Genomic DNA, 17602 nt, shown 5'->3' on the forward strand with positions numbered 1-17602 from the left:
CAGCAAGTAATCCTGGCTTAGGATCTCAAGGCATGTTGCCCAGATTGTTCACTGCAAGAACTGAGTTTGATCATACCCAAATCTCAATACTGTTTGTACATAACTTATTTAATTACAAAAAAAGGCCAAACGAAAGGATGAAGAGAGCGAGCAGAGGATCCATCCTGCTTATGAGACTCGACCGTTTCAGGTGAAATTGCCTAAATATAACTTTGGGAAGAAGGTTGATGCCCGACTTCCAAAGCTCTATTACTCCAAGATAAATCCAGAAGAATTAAAAGAGTCAGATCCAGAGAAGAACAGAGGCTTGTAACTATTTACTTCAAATTTCAGCAATTATCATCTCCGACCAGACACAATAACCACAAAAAAACTGCTATTAAAATCATAGATTTCGAATTTACATATGAAATCGCCAAGTATAGTCAGCTGCACAACTTAAACACACAAGCACCATGGCTATACAACCAAAATTTGCTTTGCTTAGTCACAGTTACTGGTATTTGATTTTTTTTTTCTCTACAACATATGAACATTGTGTATCAGAGATAATCACCTTCGAGCAAAGACACTCGATACGTGAAAGAACCTAGGATTTATCTGGCAGTTGCACCAGTTGATTGCTAGAGAAGGCTATGCTTCTCTCTTCCATGCACAGCTTCTTGTAAAGTCCCTGTTGATGAGCAATAAACAGCAAGAATAAATCCCTTAGCTCCTTAGCTCTCTTGTATTCCTCAGACCCAAAACAAACAAGCTTCAATTCATTGCTAAATCCACCACCACTTCTGTTACGTAATTTTTTCTGTAAAATGCAAATGCTAAATCAAATATTTGTATGTTTGAAACTGGATAGTGTTAAAAAGGCATGAAGGTCCAAATGCTAGTAAGATACTGGTTTAATGGGGTATGCATGAGCATCTTTAGACCTTTCATTCTACTGAAAATAGAATTAATACACTTGTATAAGACTTACAGGGGATTCAAGCATCACAGTCCAATGATCATTCATTGACATTTTTTCAGCGGCCACCCATGGTCTGCAGGCAGTGGTATGAAGGGATGATCTAAGAACAACTCTAAAGTATAACACTCCAAAAAAATTGCACCAGAGTTTGGCTGAATGTAAAGCTAAATTGACATCATTGATTCACTTCCCAAGGCATTCAACTAAAAAAAACTCGTCAACCAACTTGAGTAAAACTATTTGCAGGGAAGACAAACTTGCAAAAAGGTAGCTAGGGGATGCAAAAAGAACAGGAATTAACAATTTAATTACCATAAGAATGGATTATGCAAATCCAATTTAGGAAAAAAAGAAAAGACAGAAAAGAGAAATGCGAAAGGGAAAGCTATATATATGAGCCAATGACCAACAAGTAAATGCTGATGGGTTCAATAACAGCACAAACAAAATGATAGAATCATTGCTTAATGAAACTAATTCTATCTTGTATAAAGTCTACAAGGGCAACACAACCATGCATACGTTATCACATACCTCCCATTTGAGGACACAACAAAGTGATTAGGATTGTCCAAAAAACCAAACAACTGTTCAAGATCTTTTCTGCAATCCAACACAATGACACCATTGGTGTATAACTCCCATGGTAAACTTGGAAAAATATATACTTGAGATGCAATTGAAGTTTGTTTATGTATGAATTCGAGAACTGTTGATGAAGACAATTCTTTTTCAAGATTCTGAACTAGTATCATGTGATACTTTTTATCCCCTCCTATATCAGTATCCTGCCTAATTTCACTACGAATTTTTGCACCTCCTATAACAGCTGCAATCAAAATCCAATATTACAACAATGAATATCTATCAATTGTAATTGAAAATTTATTGCAACCAAAAATAAAGACAAACCTTCTGATGGCCACACTTTACTCAAAGAACGCTGAGAACACTTTCCCTACAAATAGGCAGACATAGCATCAGTTTTCAATCTATTGCTATGTGCTTAGACAAAAACTCTCTAAACATCACAAACACAAGAAATTACTTGTCTTGATCTCCCAATAGAACTTAGCTTCTGCTTGACAATTGGGCTACCATTTGCTTCATGTCGAAAAACAGGATTGAAAGCAACATCATCAATAGTGTCAGAACCTAATTTACACAAAGCTTTCTCTATTTTCTGCGTTGCTATCTCCATAAAAGTTGCAAGTTTTGGCTCTAACTCTGCACTTTGGAGAAGGCATATATTTGCGACCCCCTTTTCCACTACATTCCCAACGTTAGGGCCATGTAGCCAAAAGAGCAGGAAGGTACACTCACACTCTTCTTGTCCATTTACATTAGAATGCTTCTTATGCACCACCTAAAAAATAGCCCACTTTCTAAATTCAATAGAAATATGAACTCAACATAACTCTTTATATAAAATAAAGCAAAGGCAAACAATATTTCCAAGAATAAACAATTAAAATTAACCTTTATCAACAACAAAATGCATGATTTTACCTTTTTAGTATAGAATTACTATATTAAAAGCAAAAAATACAAAAAAAAAAAAAAACAGTAACAACAAAATGAAGCCCTTTTATAGTTTCACCAAATGGAAGCAATATCAGAGGGAAAATTTGCAAATATGCAAGACCTTTATTCAAAGCACAACTTAGAACAAATAAAATGTGTTATATAATGGGTTTTAACTCTTTAATGATGAACAAATTAAATACACTCATACTATTTTTTTCTTTTTGAGCCAAGAAAACGTATACTGTGTTAGTCACCTTTGGTTCCCAACAATGTAGCATCAATACGAAAAATAAAGGGAAAAATAATAAAAGTCAACAATGAATATGAAAACCCATTTTGGTAAAGGCACGAGAAGTTTGAAAGGACGTAAGCGAAAGAGTTGTACGGACTTCATCGACAATGGCATCGTAAAAGAGATTGTCGTCGTCGCCCAAAGAATCAGAAGCACAAACACGCATGCCTCGGACCATCTGGTAGCAGTCGCGATCCTGGAGCTGGGCGGAGACCTTACGGAACCTTCCTATGAAGTCGTAAAGCTCGTCCTCGGACTTGAAACCTTCGGCGAGGAAAACGTTGTCGTGTTCCTCAGGGAAGTTTTCGTACTTGACCCTTAGCTTATCACCTCTCTCGCCCTCTAACGATACTCGAACACTATACCAGGCGTCGTCTGGGTACGACCGAAACTCCGTGTTGTAGCTTTCCTCCGCCGATGAAACCTCCTCCACCGAGGAGTTGTCATCGCCGAAATGAGACATTATTTTTCTAGAAGTTGAAGCTGTGTCGCTTGGGTTTTGGGGGGTTTGCAGGGAAAAGCCTTTGAAAGGAGTGCAGGTTTTTTCCACATAAATATTCTTAATTGCAAACAGTAAATGTATGTGCAGCAATTTGGCTTTATTTTGGATCATCAAATTCTATTTTTCCTTTTTTTTTTATCTTTTGTATTTTTCACAAACAAAACATGGCCGTGATTTTGTAAAGGAGAATTCTTATCTTCCTCAAATTGGTAATAAAAATGTATCCCTTTTGCTTTTTTTTTTTTATTTTCTTAAAATAAAAATGCTTTTGATTTTAATTTTGACATTTTGTTTCACGTAAGAAGATAAAAAAATGAAATAATTATTGTGTGAAATTAAATTAAAATAAGAATAACTATTATATAGTTGATTTTTAAAATAAAATTATTATTTTATTTTATTTTAATATTTGATTGATAAAATAATTTTAAAATAAAAAAAAATATGAATATAGGTGTGAATGTCCGTTGCACTCTTCAATCCTTTAAATCTATGTATCTAATTGTGTAAATTCATTCTTATTTTGTAAGTGCATTCCATGTATATGCATTCTATTTACTAAGTTCATTCTCTCTACATGTATTCATTCTCTTATTTATTTAAATTTATTCTCCCTCCATTTATAGTACTTGAACAAAAAAGAAATAAAAAATCTTCTTACTTTCTTAATACTTCTTTCAAATTATATTTCACAACAACAACTTCCATTTATTATAATTTGTAATTTAAAATATTTAATTTTTTATAATTTATTACAAATATGATTCAAATGTATTAAAATTTTAATATCATTATTTTCTTTTCATTTTTTAAAATATTAAAATATTTATAATTTATTTAAAAAATTAATAATTTATTAATTGANTGGAATCAATACAATGGAACATCGATCTCACACTCTACCACTAGATCTATTGCAAAATCAACCCTTGCTGAGATCCAATGCTCCTTACGGTCAGATCTAGTTGTGGAGTTGATGCTTCTCATGACTAAATCTAGTTATGAAATGCTGGATTGGCCATCGTCGTTGAAAGAACTGATGAAAGATGACGACAATGGAGGAAATTTAAGGTTAGGTTTTAATAATATATATATATAAATTGTCATTTCATAAGATCATTAAAGATATTTTTGTCTAAAAAATTTTTCTACCTCCTTCTTGGCTTGCAAAATAACTATTAACAAAGGAAAAATTCAATAAGAGCTAACTTTTCTTTTTGCATTAATAAGTTTGATGTAATGTTTTGTATTGTAATTAAAAATCATGCACAATGCATTTATATTAAGTTTAATGTTTAAAGAAGAAAGTAAAAATATCTTAATAAATTAATTTTTTATTAATTAATATATATAAATTAATAAATTATTAATTAAATAATATCTCAATTAACTACTGATCCTCATATTATTAATTTGTAGAGGTTTAAACATTTCCGTCACAAAAGGACCATTCATTCCAAGTACAGTCATTCTGATTAAAAAAGAAAAAAAACAATAATAGGGGAATGATACGACCACACCCGGACCATGAAGGCGCGTCCCAGAGTCTACTCTACTCTTATCCAACTTTCTTTTACGAACTCACAAAGAAATGTCTTTACCAAAAAGCCTAGTTATTCCCTTTCCAAGGTCTCTTTGCGTCACTATTGACTCCCCAACCAAAACCTGTAACACAACAATGTTATCTATAAGTATCCAATACGCGTAGGAGATGCATTCACATAGATGTTGATACCAACTCAAACTCCAAATTTCACCTAATTTGCAAAACACAGTCACAAACTTTGCTTTTTCACATTCAATTCACAAATCAAATCAGTGCCTGCACGATCAAATATCTAACAGAAGGTTTACTTCTCAGACGTTAATGACTACTGTCACCACTTGGTTATACTTTCTCCTATACTCGGATAGCAACTCCCAAATTACTTCCATCCCAATACCAAAACTAATCTTATATTTCAATAATTCATCACTGGTCTAACATGCAACAGAAAAAGATATCGTCTTGTTATTCTAAGCTCATAGAAAGAAAAACATTCCTAGCATCAAACAAAGAATGCAATATGCTCACAACTTATGTAACTTACAGCTTTAACACCAGCTTCTTGTACATAAGCAACATGATCTGGAGTAAACAGCCCAGATTCCCCTACGACCTGATGTATGAAAGTTAACAATAAATTATTTAAACAATTTATGGTATGTATAAATTGGACAGAAATGCACTAACTTTATCTTCTAATGCACAGAAATGTATATGGAGAAGTCTCGCTTACTATTATATCTTTCTGACGGACCATTTTGCCACGCTCTCCTTCAAGAAGCTTCTTTGTGTTACTGATATCTAGCTCAAATGTCTCTGAAGACAAGCATAGGTAGGGCAAGGTTATTGATGCCTAATACACTGTGATTACAGACTATATGGTAGGGCAAGGTGTCAAGTTCGCAGTATGTTCTGGTCAGTGCTCTTCGTTTGGAAAACAATATGATAATAAACTGTATTAGAATTTATTTTGGCCTTTGGGGTGGTTAGTGACTGCAAGAATCAAGCAACTTGGAACCCTCTCTTCACTACATCACACATTTTGACTGACTATTGGAGATATTATCCAATATATATTCTAAGGAAAAAAAATTTTTTTTTGAGAGAGTGGTGAAATAATTTAAATTTTAGATTATGAACTCATTTCCCCAGAGCCAAGTGCTAGTAAGCCAGTTTTCACAGTATAGTGAACACCTTAATTGAATACTCCTGATCCAGAACAAGGTTCTTGGGAGTAGGGGAGAATCAGTTAAAACACTGTACACATTCTCAGACAAGTCATAGAAGTAGACAACATCAAAGAAACAAATTTAAACTAAGAGGATCGGACGGTTCATGAGGCAACTCAATGAGCAACTGCTAAAACTTAAAAAACCTTACTGAGGTTACGATTATTGATGCCAATAAGTTCAATCCCTTCGATACCAAGAACGCGATCCATTTCCCTCTCATCGTGCACCTAAAAGAAACCAATGCAAGCAACAATAAAGCATATGAATATTGGAAAGAAATACACATGAAAATTTAATAATTCTGAATGTTAGAAGCTTTTTATTAAACCAAGGATTCGATGATATAACTCTTAACAGTCTCAAATGTGCTTTGCCAATTGATCCAAAAAAAAAAAACTGCCTCAATAATCATGGAAGTAAAATAAGTTTCATAAATCCAAAAAGCACCTCAACCAATTACAAAGTACCAGATCAATAATAATAACAATGAAAGCTGTGGTCTAACCTCTACAAGCGCTGCCAAACCAAGCATCTTGCAGATTTTAACCATGTATCTGATGTCAAGATCAGGCAAAACAGCAGCAATTAAACGTATTCCATCTGCTCCCTTAATTCGAGCATAATATATCTGCCATGCATCTATCACAAATTCTTTGCAAAGTAGAGGGCACTGCATTCATTATGAGAGCAAAATTAATCCGTATATAAGAATAAAACAAGACAAGATTAGAGATTAACAAACGACTAGTAAAACAAACCTTTACTCCAGCACTCCTTATTGCCTCCAAATTTTCAAAGCTTCCCTAAATTGAAGAGGAGGGGAAAAAAAAAGCAAGTCAGAGGAGTAATATACCAATTAAGCGATTAAACACAAAATCTTCAAAAGCAAAACTGAAAAAATTACTGTGTTTACCTTAAAATACTTTTCATCAGTCAAAACACTAAGGCATGCGGCTCCACCCTTCTCATATGCCCTAGCAATCTCAACCTATCATGGAAAGCATCTCTATGTGTTACAAGTCACACAACAATAAAAGAATATAATGATAAATAAATATGATACGGAACTAAGTTCACTCTTTCTTAAAGGTTTTACCCAAATAGAAGTTTAAGAATAGAATAAATCATCATTTTTTTAGAGTATCTACACTCTTTCACATTCAAGACTGAAATGTAAAATGCAAAATCATAATTAGTTGAAAATTAAGCAAATAACTAAAATGAAACGTAGGCATTTTGTTATTCAAAAAAGAGTATTTTCAATTTTTCATTCTTCAAAAATATAAGCCGCTTTGGTATCAAAATACACTTTTTACTTTCCCCTTCCAAAGCAAAAGAGCAGACAATTAATAAAAGAAATAACCCAAATGAAGCTAACTTTTTAAAGCTTATACTAGGATAATTTCCTTTTTATCATTAGTTCAAAATAACTGCTCCCTCCATCCAATAAACACTGTCTTGCATACCTTTAGTACCCAAAATTAATCTCTCATTTAAAAATCATAAAAACAAAAAAATCATTATTACTTTCCTTATTACCCTGAACTACTTAACTTAAAATTTCTTAAACCTTGTGCCAATTCATAATCAGACACAATATTATAGGGCAGAGGAAGTAAAAAGGAACCACAATTAAAATTAAAAAACAAGCATCCCTTACTGGATCAAAATCCTCTCTGAGAATTCCTCTGGTAGGCGAAGCCTTCTTAACTTCAGCAATCAAACCAGGCAACCCAGTCCGTGAATGCGCCGCTTTAAGAGCTCCGACGAAGTCTCTAGTGGGAGCTGCATTCTCGATAAACTTCTTCAATGATGCCAGAGGTTTCTTCTCTTTCATCTGCCAAACCCCGGAATCATTAGCAACCTTCGACCCACAAAACAAGAAAAAGCGCAAAAAGCGAATAAATGAAATTATAATAAAGTTTGTAAAATTACTTGGGAAACTTCCACGTCTTTGTGCCAAATGATTTCTTCGAGAATATTGCGAGGAGTGTTACCCTCGTTTTGCAAACGGAACTCGAAGGGGCCCACGTAATGCATCGGCGGACCCGAAGGTGGTCTTCGCCGTATTCTTATACCTTGACTCGCAGCGACTTCGTTTTGGAACATTCCAACTTCCCATTCCTTCACTTTCAACGCATCTTCCTCCTCTCCCCTTTTCGGGGATATGGCCTCCGACTACATAAAAACCAAATAGAAAAGATAAACTAAAATACAAAATATAATGGCCATATTTAGATTTTTACTACTACTACTATTATGAACCAACCTGTTGGGCTCGAATGCCCGGAAAATTGGAGCGGTGGATGATGAGATTAGGACGGTGATTGAAGGAAGGAACTGATTGAAAGGGAATTCTAGAAGTCGCTTTCAGGAAAACCAATCCCTCCATTTTTGCAATTGAAAAGCCACAAGGGGGATTCCGCAATTGATTGGGTTTGGCTGTGTATCATGACCTCAGAAGCGGACTGCTGGGAAGTGGAGATGATACAGTGGTCTTTAAAGTGGATTTTCATCTCTACTCTTTTTAGAAAAATTTTTTTTCTCTTTTTAAAAATTTGGAAATGGCACGTGAAGATATTTGTTAGTCGTGACTAATTGGTAAGACGATAATGATGATTTCTCCAAGATTTATTTTCTTTTTTTTTTGGTAAAATTTTATTTATTTCTTCTTTTGATTTATTAGTTTCATTCTATACTTTGTACGATTTTGTAAAATTTTTGTTTCCTATTTTGGTGTATTATAAATATTGTTAACTTTTTTTTTATTAAAAAAGCAGATTTGAAACTTAATTTTTTTAGATAAGAATCATGTTCTAATTAACGTGTCAAATATCCGAATACATATTACGTGTAAACTTGTTTTAATTTGTTCTTAATAATGATCTCAAGCTATACAATGAGAGATAATTTTTTTCTTGGTTCCTAAATTTCAATCATTTGTCCACACATTTCCAACATTACCACTCCTATGATATAATACAAGTCAAAAACAAAGGTGATCAAACCTGTTTGGTTGAGGACCAAGCTTTAATGCACCATTGGGCAGGCATGGTGGAGTTCATAAATCATACATTTTGATCAATCAATGCCTGTATACGCAAGCAACATTACAAGCAATGTTTGCAGATAATGTAAGTAACTTAAAAAACAGTTGCTTCTTTATAGGGATTCATGTCAGAACATTACATTGTTACATTGAACGGGGCAGAATTTCTGTAAGTTGCCTTGCCTCACTTTAACTCCCTAGGTTTGAGTTTACAGCAGAACTCCACCAGACATAAACTAACTCTGTTCATCCCCAAAACCAAGAACAGGCCGCATGAAGGAAACCTTTATTTAAAAATGTTTTGCAATCCATCGAAGATCCTTAAAGCTCTCAGTTCACCACTCCTCATATCCCTCAATCTCCTCCTCAGTATCTGGAACCGTTCACATAAGCAGAATGAAGCAGATGCATCAGGTCAGGAAGCAAGATATAAATTATTTAGCAGCAGTAAATGCTCCTAACTTCATGGTATAAATTCCTTATTTTCATGAAACAATATGCCCAGTACCTAGAACATGCAACATCTAACATTTTGCACTGATGAATCCTTGGCATACTCAAGACCTTAATTCAGTGAACATAAGTGGTGGGATTTGATAGACAGAATATGAAGTACTTCAATTCTAAAGCAACCAAAAAATGAGTACTTCACTCAATAACAATGGAAAAACACTGTGCCTAAGCAGATTACTAACTCAAAACTCAGCATCCAATCGAGGGAGCTCAAACAACAGATTGTAAGTGATATGTTATGAAACAAGTATCAACAGAGATGTGCTAAATAACTTAAAAAGAAATTTGAAAAATCAAAGGAGGTTTAGTCTTACATGTTGAGCACGAAATAGTATTCTCTGCTCACTTGTACATAAATCTACTGCTAGCTGTTTCAGAAACACTCCTCGGTTTAGTTGCTTTGGAGATGTCACATCCAAATCCATGGAGCCACTTGCCTATAAAAGAAATTACCAAGAATTGCACACTGAATATGAGGTATTTAAGACGAGCCCTATCTATATCAAATAACCCTTTTTCATTTTTATGGTAATTTCAATCTAAGTAAAGTTTTCCAAGTTCTGAAAAAATGATATTTCTCTCACCTGCAAGAATTTGGAGTATTTTGATATGCTTGACTCGCAACTGTCAAGAATAAATTGCAGTGCTTTTTCTTCAATTTCAAGGTATCTTAAGTCCTTCTTGGTTGTAGATTTATTTGATGCTGCAGCAGCCATCTGGAGAAACAACCATTAGGAGTTCAATAATCAAAATTTATTCCATGATTTAGAGGATAGAGTTCTCAAACCTCTTCAAACTGCGGGCTCATGCTTGGAGGGCTGACTGCCAGGTAAGCATATGCCATTAACTCCAGTGGCCAACCAGTGATTTGTATAGGATAACACTGAGAACTGCCAGAAAGGTTCACAGATTTGAAATAAGAAATTAAAATGTGAAAAAAACTAAATATAGATAACAGAGGAAGCACAAATCATAAATAATGTCCAAGAACTAAGCTTCTTCAGAAGACAAAAAGATACAATCATTACCACAGATATTTAACCATTCAGATAAGAAACAGAATAAATTTAACTCCCTAATGAATCAACCCCAAAAATCTAGGACTACTAAAACAAGATTAAATTAAAAAATCAGTAAAAAAACATTTATCCAGCTTATGCAGACAATCCATGCTTCCTTAAAGCTTCCAACTTCTCCTTATAACATTTGTCAGATTTTTTAAGCGATAGAGATAGCTCTACTGAATCACTAGGATTTGTGCCCTCTTTTGGAACAAATCCATAAGATAACAACAGCTCTCCATTAGATTTTTTGCCATATGATATGAAAACCTGCATAAAATGATGGAAGCCATCTATAAGACATTTCAAACTTTGCCAACTAACATGATATTAGTGGTCCAAACTCTAAACTTTGAGGTTGTTCATGCTTACAACAGATTAGCACGTCTATGATCATTAAGAAACTGATTGATAATATGTTACTTTAAAGGGTCAATCCTAGCTTCAAAATGTATCAAGCAAATATGGTGTTCAACTGTGAGAACAAAATTTATAAGTATCTTAATATACAGGAATGTAGGTAAGGATACATATATAGTGTGTGTGTGTGTCCAGGCACGCATGCACGTGTGCAAAGAAGTGGCTGCACGCTCTCATGCATATATGTAGTAAGAAAAACAACACAATGTTTCCACCCCCTGTTAAAAAAATTAATTGCAAATTCCCTTGAGTAGATCTCATGAAGCTTCCAAATCTGAAATACTTTAACAACCGGTTTTTTTGGAAGAAGTAGTAATCTTTGAAACAAAATCATTAATGACAACCAAATAATAACATAAGTTATATATATGATGTACATTTCTTGGAAGAAGTAGTAATCGTTTAAAGAAAATCATTAATGACAACCAAATAAATCTGAAATATTTTAGCAACCGGCTTTTTTGGAAGAAGTAGTCATCTTTTAAACAACAACATTAATGACAACAAAGAATGATATAAGTTATATGTATGATGTACATTTCTTGGAAGAAGTAGTAATCTTTTAAAAAAAATCATCAATGACGACCAAATAATAATTTAAGTTCTTTGTATGATGTACATTGCTCTCCCTTCGCATACACAGTCATGTAAGAAAAGTAAACAAAAAATCTTTCAGCAACAACTTTATTATTGCTCTAATCTTCTATGATCCCTATGATCAAATAATATATATGTCAAAATCTCATTTACCTGCTCACCTGGCTGATAAGCCCGATCTGTTGTAAAGACAACCCCATGTGATGATCTGTCATAATCCAAAAATGTTTCCACCTTAACCAGAAAAAGTCAAGCGAAGGTACTAATTTGATTAATTATATATCTTGTATGCATCCTTTATAAAGAAAGACTTCTCTGTACCTCACAGCTATGGTTGAGCATATCTGCCCAAGGAACCAAGGCAACCTTTTCATCCATTGAAGGTAGCCTCACCTGGTTTTAACAGCAAAATGAAAGTTTTAACTTTTCCATTCTTATAAATCAACTATCCTCTCCTGCACTTTGCGTTAAACCTCTAAATTAAGCCCCAATTACAGAACATTTACAATGCAAAATTGTATGTAATAAAGTCACAAAGTTAGTGGTATCAAAGGAGACTTGAGAAGTACAGCATCATTTACCTCTTTAGTTAAATTTTAAGGCAGAGATATATAATTTCAAATAATTTATTCTACAAAAAAATTCGAAGCCGTTTAGCATTGCTACTGGCATCCGTAAACATTTTCCAGGTGAGCTGGTCAAGGATTTAAACGTTGAGAATTTTAAGAAAAACACAAAAACATAAAATTAAAAACTTACTCACTTTGATAACTGACTTAATTTCTAGACAGAATTGTTGGATCAATTTGTACTGCCAAATGATTTCTTCGAGAATATTGCGAGGAGTGTTACCCTCGTTTTGCAAACGGAATAATGCAACGGCGGACCCGTAGGCGGTCTTCGCCTTGTTCTTATGCCTGGACTCGCAGCGACTTCGTTTGGGAACTTTCCAACTTCCCATTCCTTCACTTTCAACGCATCTTCCTCCTCTCCCCTTTTCGGGGATTTGGTCTCCGACTACATAAAAACCAAATAAAAAATCAACTAAAATACAAAATATAATGGCCATATTTAGATTCTTACTACTACTACTACTATTATGAACCAACCTGTTGGGCTCGAATGCCCGGAAAATTGGAGCGGCGGATGAAGAAATTAGGACGGTGATTGAAGGAAGGAACTGATTGAAAGGAAATTCTATGAGAAGAGAAAGTGACGCTGGTGGCAGAGGAGAAAAGAAAGAAGGAAGAAAAAGGGAAGGAGAGAAAGAAAAAAAAAGAGAAGAAGAAACTGACCGGCGAAAGAAAGAAAGAGAGAAGAAGCCGGCGGCCAAGAGAGAGAAGAGGCTGGCGGCAAAGGATAAAGGAGAGGAAGAAGAAAGAGAAGGAAAAAAAGAAAAAGAAAGGGAGAAAGAAAGGAAAGAAAGAGCAGGAAGGAAAGAAAAAAAGAGAAAAAGAGAGAGAGAGAGAGAGAGAAGAGCAAAAGAGCAGCCAGCCATTCAAGCACCAAACGGCACGTTTGGACTGCAACGTAGAGATTAGAGACCAGCAGAGCGGGTTTAGTTGCCTTGGCCGATTCTAGCCTAAGAAAGTTGTAACTCTTTTTTATCTATTTGCGAATCGGTTGTTTTATTTTGAAATATGTGTTTTAAATACATGATTAATCTAAATAAGATGAAATAAAATATTTAGAAAAATTATTTCATGTTAGGGTAGGAATATTAAAAAAAAAGATAAACGTTTGAATTCAAAAAAATAAAAAGAAATGGTAATAGTTATAATAGTCAGATAAATACATATATGTTTATTTGAGTGTTAGGAAATTAAAATAAATAAATAATATAAATAAAAAAATATAGTAGTGAAAGTAAAAATGAAAATAAAAAAATAGTTTCAAACATGTTAGGTGAACTAAAACTTAAATAAATATTTATTTACAAAAAAGGGATTTAAATAAGTGAGGTTTATATAAATAGGAAATAAGTGGATTTAACTAAGGCTAAACATATATATATATATATAAGAATGGTAAAATAATAAAGCAAAAGTGATTAGTCAATATTAGTAAAAAATATAATAACACATATGCGTATAACAAAGCAAACAAGAAAAAAGAAATAAAAATAATGAACAAAAATAATAATAATGATAATTAAGAAAATAATAATAAATAATAATAACAATAAAAATGATATAGAAAAATGTAATAATCGTTTTAGGATCGAGACCGATGATGGGATATCCATTCGAAATGCGAGAAGTAGCAATTCTGAGTGAATTTCCTTAGATTAAAGATTTCGATTAAGAGTCCACCACTACGATGGGAGGAACGTACTTCAAAATTTCAATGTTCCTAATTTTAAATAAATAAAAAATCATACATACTTAATCACCAATTAATCAAAATCTACAAATAAAATAAATAAGAAATTAATGATAACAATAAATTTGTTAATCATAATAATACAAAAATAGATAAAATACATATGCATAATTAATAATCATTGCGGATAATAAAAAAATACTTGATCTAAAATTATGATTTTAAGGAAGTTTCATATAGTAAAATAAATAAGTACCTACATAGTAAAATATATGAAGAAATAGAAATGATTATAAAAACAATAAATAAATATAAAATATTTGTTCATGATAAGTAAGCACCAAGAAAATAGTAAAAAAGAAACAAACATTGAATTTATACGTGCATCACGTACCATTATTGCATTGTTAAATGTCATGACATATAGATATATTCTATATACGAGTATAAGCCCTGATTATGGGACTTTTCGAAAGAGCTTGCAAAAACGAGTTTTTTCGAAAAAAATTTTAAGTGAAAAGATACATCCGAATCTCACCAGTATGATGAGAGGACTCGGATAATATCTTTAATAAAAAGCTTTTGCTCGTATTAGGATTTACATTCATGAAAATACTGCTTTTACTCACAAACGACTATCCCGATGATAAGATCTACATAGTAAATTTACGAAAGTGAGTTTTTCGAGTATTTCCTTAAGTGAGAGAATACTCTTGGATCCCACCAGTATGATGGGAGGATCCGAAAAGTACGCTCAATAAAAGATTTTTGTTTGAAATTATTTAGATTTTTTGCTATACGTTTCATAATTACATTCCGTGTACATCAAACACAAAAAACCAAACAAAATATTTTGTTAATAGAATAAAAGATAAAATAAATAAATAGCAATTAAGGAACACATGAGAATAAAATTAATGAATTAGGATAACACATGACTAAATGTTACTGTTTGTAGAACGGGCGTCACAGCGGTGTTAATCATTTCTTACGTGTAACCGTACTTTCGAACTCAACTCTAAATAAGATATGTAGACCAGTTTACCGTTATTTCGACGGATCTAAAGTCAATTTAAGATTTCGTCGAATAAAATCAATTTAATAGGTAACCAATCATACCTAGGTAAAAAAAAATTGATGACGACTTCCTAAATTACTTCACGTCTAACGATCGGATTCCTGGACTTACCACGTTATGACAACAACATCAAAGAAACAAATTTAAACTAAGAGGATCGAATAGTTCATGAGGCAACTCAATGAGCAACTGCTAAAACTTTAAAAACCTTACCAAGGTTACGATTATTGATACCAATAAGTTCAATTCCTTCGATACCAAGAACGCGATCCATTTCCCTCTCATCGTGCACCTAAAAGAAACCAATGGAAGCAACAATAAAGTATATGAATATTGGAAAGAAATACACATGAAAATTTTAATAATTCTGAATGTTAGAAGCTTTTTATTAAAACAAGGATTTGATGATATAACTTTTAAAAGTCTCAAATGTGCTTTGCCAATTGATCAAAAAAAAAAAAAAAAACTGCCTCAATAATCATGGAAGTAAAATAAGTTTCATAAATCCAAAAAGCACCTCAACTAATTAAAAAGTACGAGATCAATAATAATAACAATGAAAGCTCCTGGTCTAACCTCTACAAGCGCTGCCGAACCAAGCATCTTGCAGATTTTAACCATGTATCTGATGTCAAGATCAGGCAAAACAGCAGCAATTAAACGTATTCCATCTGCTCCCTTAATTCGAGCATAATATATCTGCCATGCATCAATCACAAATTCTTTGCAAAGTAGAGGGCACTGTGTTCATTATGAGAGCAAAATTAATCCGTATAGGAGAATAAAACAAGACAAGATTAGAGATTAACAAACAACTAGTAAAACAGACCTTTACTCCGGCACTCCTTATTGCCTCCAAATTTTCAAAGCTTCCCTAAATTGAAGAGGAGGGGAAAAAAAAAAGCAAGTCAGAGGAATAATATACCAATTAAGCGATTAAACACAAAATCTTCAAAAGCAAAAATGAAAAAATTACTGTGTTTACCTTAAAATACTTTTCATCAGTCAAAACACTAAGGCATGCGGCTCCACCCTTCTGATATGCCCTAGCAATCTCAACCTATCATGGAAAGCATCTCTATGTGTTACAAGTCACACAACAATAAAAGAATATAATGATAAATAAATATGATACGGAACTAAGTTCACTCTTTCTTAAAGGTTTTACCCAAATAGAAGTTTAAGAATAGAATAAATCATCATTTTTTTAGAGTATCTACACTCTTTCACATTCAAGACTGAAATGTAAAATGCAAAATCATATTTAGTTGAAAATTAAGCAAATAACTAAAATGAAACGTAGGCATTTTGTTATTCAAAAAAGAGTATTTTCAATTTTTCATTCTTCAAAAATATAAGCCGCTTTGGTATCAAAATACACTTTTTACTTGCTCCTTGCAGAGCAAAAGAGCAGACAATTAATAAAAGAAATAACCCAAATGAAGCTAACTTTTTAAAGCTTATACTAGGATAATTTCCTTTTTATCATTAGTACAAAATAATTGCTCCCTCCATCCAATAAACACCGTCTTGCATACCTTTAGTTCCCAAACTTAATCTCTCATTTAAAAATCATAAAAAAAAAATCATTATTGCTTTTCTTTATTACCCTGAACTACTTAACTTAAAATTTGTTAAACTTTGAACATGTTTGGTCTAACTTTTTTTAACTTAAAAACTATTTTAAAGTTTTTATGAAAAATAATAGCTTTTAAAATTAAGTTAAAGTTATTTGATAAATTTACTTTTTATAAGTTTTTTTAATAGATAAGTTGTTTGGCAAAACAGCTTATATAAACTTTAATTTTAGTTAAAATTACCATAAAAGGGTATTTAATAAATAACTTTTTATTAATCACAAATTTTTTTATTCAAAATAAAAAAATTAATTTACATATTATAGAACCAAATAATCAAGTAAGAAAATATTTATATATATTTTTTAACACTATAAATCTTTTACACTTAAATATTTAGTTTATTAATAAATATATCAATAATCTACTTAAAGACTTATATTTTTTAATTTTTTAATTAATCCATCGATATTTTAATTTTGTTCAATCTAATCCCTATATTATATATTTTTATTCAATTTAAACCTTATGACATGGTAAAATTTTTTATTTAAAAATTTTTTTTGATCTATCATGTGACACTGTCACGTTAGTATTATCATGTCATTATATTAATGTCACGTGGTATTATCATGTCATCATGTCGGTACCACGTGAAATGTCATGTTATCATCTCAACGTCACCTCATCAAAATGTGCCATATTAGCTTTGACGTCATCGCAGATGTCATCTCTTTTAATGACAAAATTGAGTGCAATTAGAGAAAAAGATTAAATTGAAGAAATTCTCAAAATCATGAGATTAAATTGTTTTGATTTTAAGTACAAAGGTAAATTGAATAAAATTAAATAGTGTAAAAACTGAATAAGTGTTTTGAACAATAAATATTCATTCCGTGGAGAGTTTTATTACATGAAGAAT

General features: G+C 32.4%; 4 protein-coding genes across 12 annotated transcripts in view; all 4 read right to left on the reverse strand.

Annotated features, from left to right (window-relative positions):
- LOC108662795 lies at positions 303-3422 on the reverse strand. 6 transcript variants are annotated; one of them, XM_018124378.1, is made up of 6 exons: positions 2881-3416; positions 2013-2330; positions 1877-1922; positions 1499-1793; positions 974-1064; positions 303-802 (listed from the first exon to the last, which is right to left on the reverse strand). In XM_018124378.1, the coding sequence occupies exons 1-6, from the start codon at positions 3394-3396 to the stop codon at positions 590-592; spliced, it is 1479 nt and encodes a 492-aa protein (XP_017979867.1). In that variant the 5' UTR covers positions 3397-3416; the 3' UTR covers positions 303-589. The 6 variants fall into 6 exon arrangements, with proteins under 6 accessions (XP_017979867.1, XP_017979874.1, XP_017979878.1 ...); XM_018124385.1 differs by having other exon boundaries at positions 974-1037; positions 2881-3414; XM_018124401.1 differs by lacking the exon at positions 974-1064 and having other exon boundaries at positions 697-802; positions 1499-1567; positions 1782-1793; positions 2881-3421.
- LOC18612498 (indole-3-glycerol phosphate synthase, chloroplastic) lies at positions 4656-8582 on the reverse strand. Its single transcript, XM_018124411.1, has 10 exons — positions 8333-8582; positions 7999-8241; positions 7724-7900; positions 6977-7051; positions 6822-6866; positions 6569-6733; positions 6212-6290; positions 5565-5647; positions 5376-5444; positions 4656-4950 (listed from the first exon to the last, which is right to left on the reverse strand). The coding sequence occupies exons 1-10, from the start codon at positions 8453-8455 to the stop codon at positions 4867-4869; spliced, it is 1143 nt and encodes a 380-aa protein (XP_017979900.1). The 5' UTR covers positions 8456-8582; the 3' UTR covers positions 4656-4866.
- On the reverse strand, positions 9080-15769 carry LOC108662822 (ribulose-1,5 bisphosphate carboxylase/oxygenase large subunit N-methyltransferase, chloroplastic-like). Of its 4 annotated transcripts, none has more exons than XM_018124421.1 (9): positions 15680-15769; positions 15317-15395; positions 12025-12096; positions 11857-11937; positions 10784-10956; positions 10413-10515; positions 10210-10341; positions 9940-10062; positions 9080-9485 (listed from the first exon to the last, which is right to left on the reverse strand). In XM_018124421.1, exons 2-9 carry the CDS (start codon positions 15386-15388, stop codon positions 9399-9401), a joined length of 843 nt encoding a protein of 280 aa, XP_017979910.1. In that variant the 5' UTR covers positions 15389-15395; positions 15680-15769; the 3' UTR covers positions 9080-9398. The 4 variants fall into 4 exon arrangements, with proteins under 4 accessions (XP_017979910.1, XP_017979905.1, XP_017979914.1 ...); XM_018124416.1 differs by lacking the exons at positions 15317-15395; positions 15680-15769 and adding exons at positions 12467-12720; positions 12813-12960; XM_018124425.1 differs by lacking the exons at positions 10784-10956; positions 15317-15395; positions 15680-15769 and adding exons at positions 12467-12720; positions 12813-12958 and having other exon boundaries at positions 11865-11911.
- The window catches only part of LOC18612500 (indole-3-glycerol phosphate synthase, chloroplastic), a 3134-nt gene continuing 1157 nt past the window's right edge, over positions 15626-17602 (reverse strand). Inside the window, exons 2-4 of the mRNA XM_018117330.1 lie at positions 16089-16163; positions 15933-15977; positions 15626-15844 (exon numbers count right to left, since the gene is read on the reverse strand). Coding sequence (XP_017972819.1) covers positions 15626-15844; positions 15933-15977; positions 16089-16163 — 339 coding nt within the window. The remainder of the gene's footprint in view (positions 15845-15932; positions 15978-16088; positions 16164-17602) is intronic.

This window comes from Theobroma cacao, chromosome 1, assembly GCF_000208745.1.
Source record: "Theobroma cacao cultivar B97-61/B2 chromosome 1, Criollo_cocoa_genome_V2, whole genome shotgun sequence".
In the NCBI taxonomy this organism is placed as follows: Eukaryota; Viridiplantae; Streptophyta; class Magnoliopsida; order Malvales; family Malvaceae; genus Theobroma; species Theobroma cacao.

Bases quoted from the DNA above. Each gene is read 5' to 3' on its own strand.
- LOC18612498 (XM_018124411.1), bottom strand. From the start codon at position 8,455: ATGGAGGGATTGGTTTTCCTGAAAGCGACTTCTAGAATTCCCTTTCAA. The intron at 8,242-8,332 runs GTTGGTTCATAA...GTTTTTATGTAG, and splicing joins CGGGCATTCGAGCCCAACAG to TCGGAGGCCATATCCCCGAA. The intron at 7,901-7,998 runs GTAATTTTACAA...GGGGTTTGGCAG, and splicing joins AAGACGTGGAAGTTTCCCAA to ATGAAAGAGAAGAAACCTCT.
- LOC108662795 (XM_018124378.1), bottom strand. From the start codon at position 3,396: ATGATCCAAAATAAAGCCAAATTGCTGCACATACATTTACTGTTTGCA. The intron at 2,331-2,880 runs GTCCGTACAACT...GCTATTTTTTAG, and splicing joins ACGATGCCATTGTCGATGAA to GTGGTGCATAAGAAGCATTC. The intron at 1,065-1,498 runs GTATGTGATAAC...AGTTGTTCTTAG, and splicing joins GTTGTGTCCTCAAATGGGAG to ATCATCCCTTCATACCACTG.
- LOC108662822 (XM_018124416.1), bottom strand. From the start codon at position 12,664: ATGGGAAGTTGGAAAGTTCCCAAACGAAGTCGCTGCGAGTCCAGGCAT. The intron at 10,342-10,412 runs GTTTGAGAACTC...TTGTTTCTCCAG, and splicing joins TGAGCCCGCAGTTTGAAGAG to ATGGCTGCTGCAGCATCAAA. The intron at 10,063-10,209 runs GTGAGAGAAATA...TTTCTTTTATAG, and splicing joins AATACTCCAAATTCTTGCAG to GCAAGTGGCTCCATGGATTT.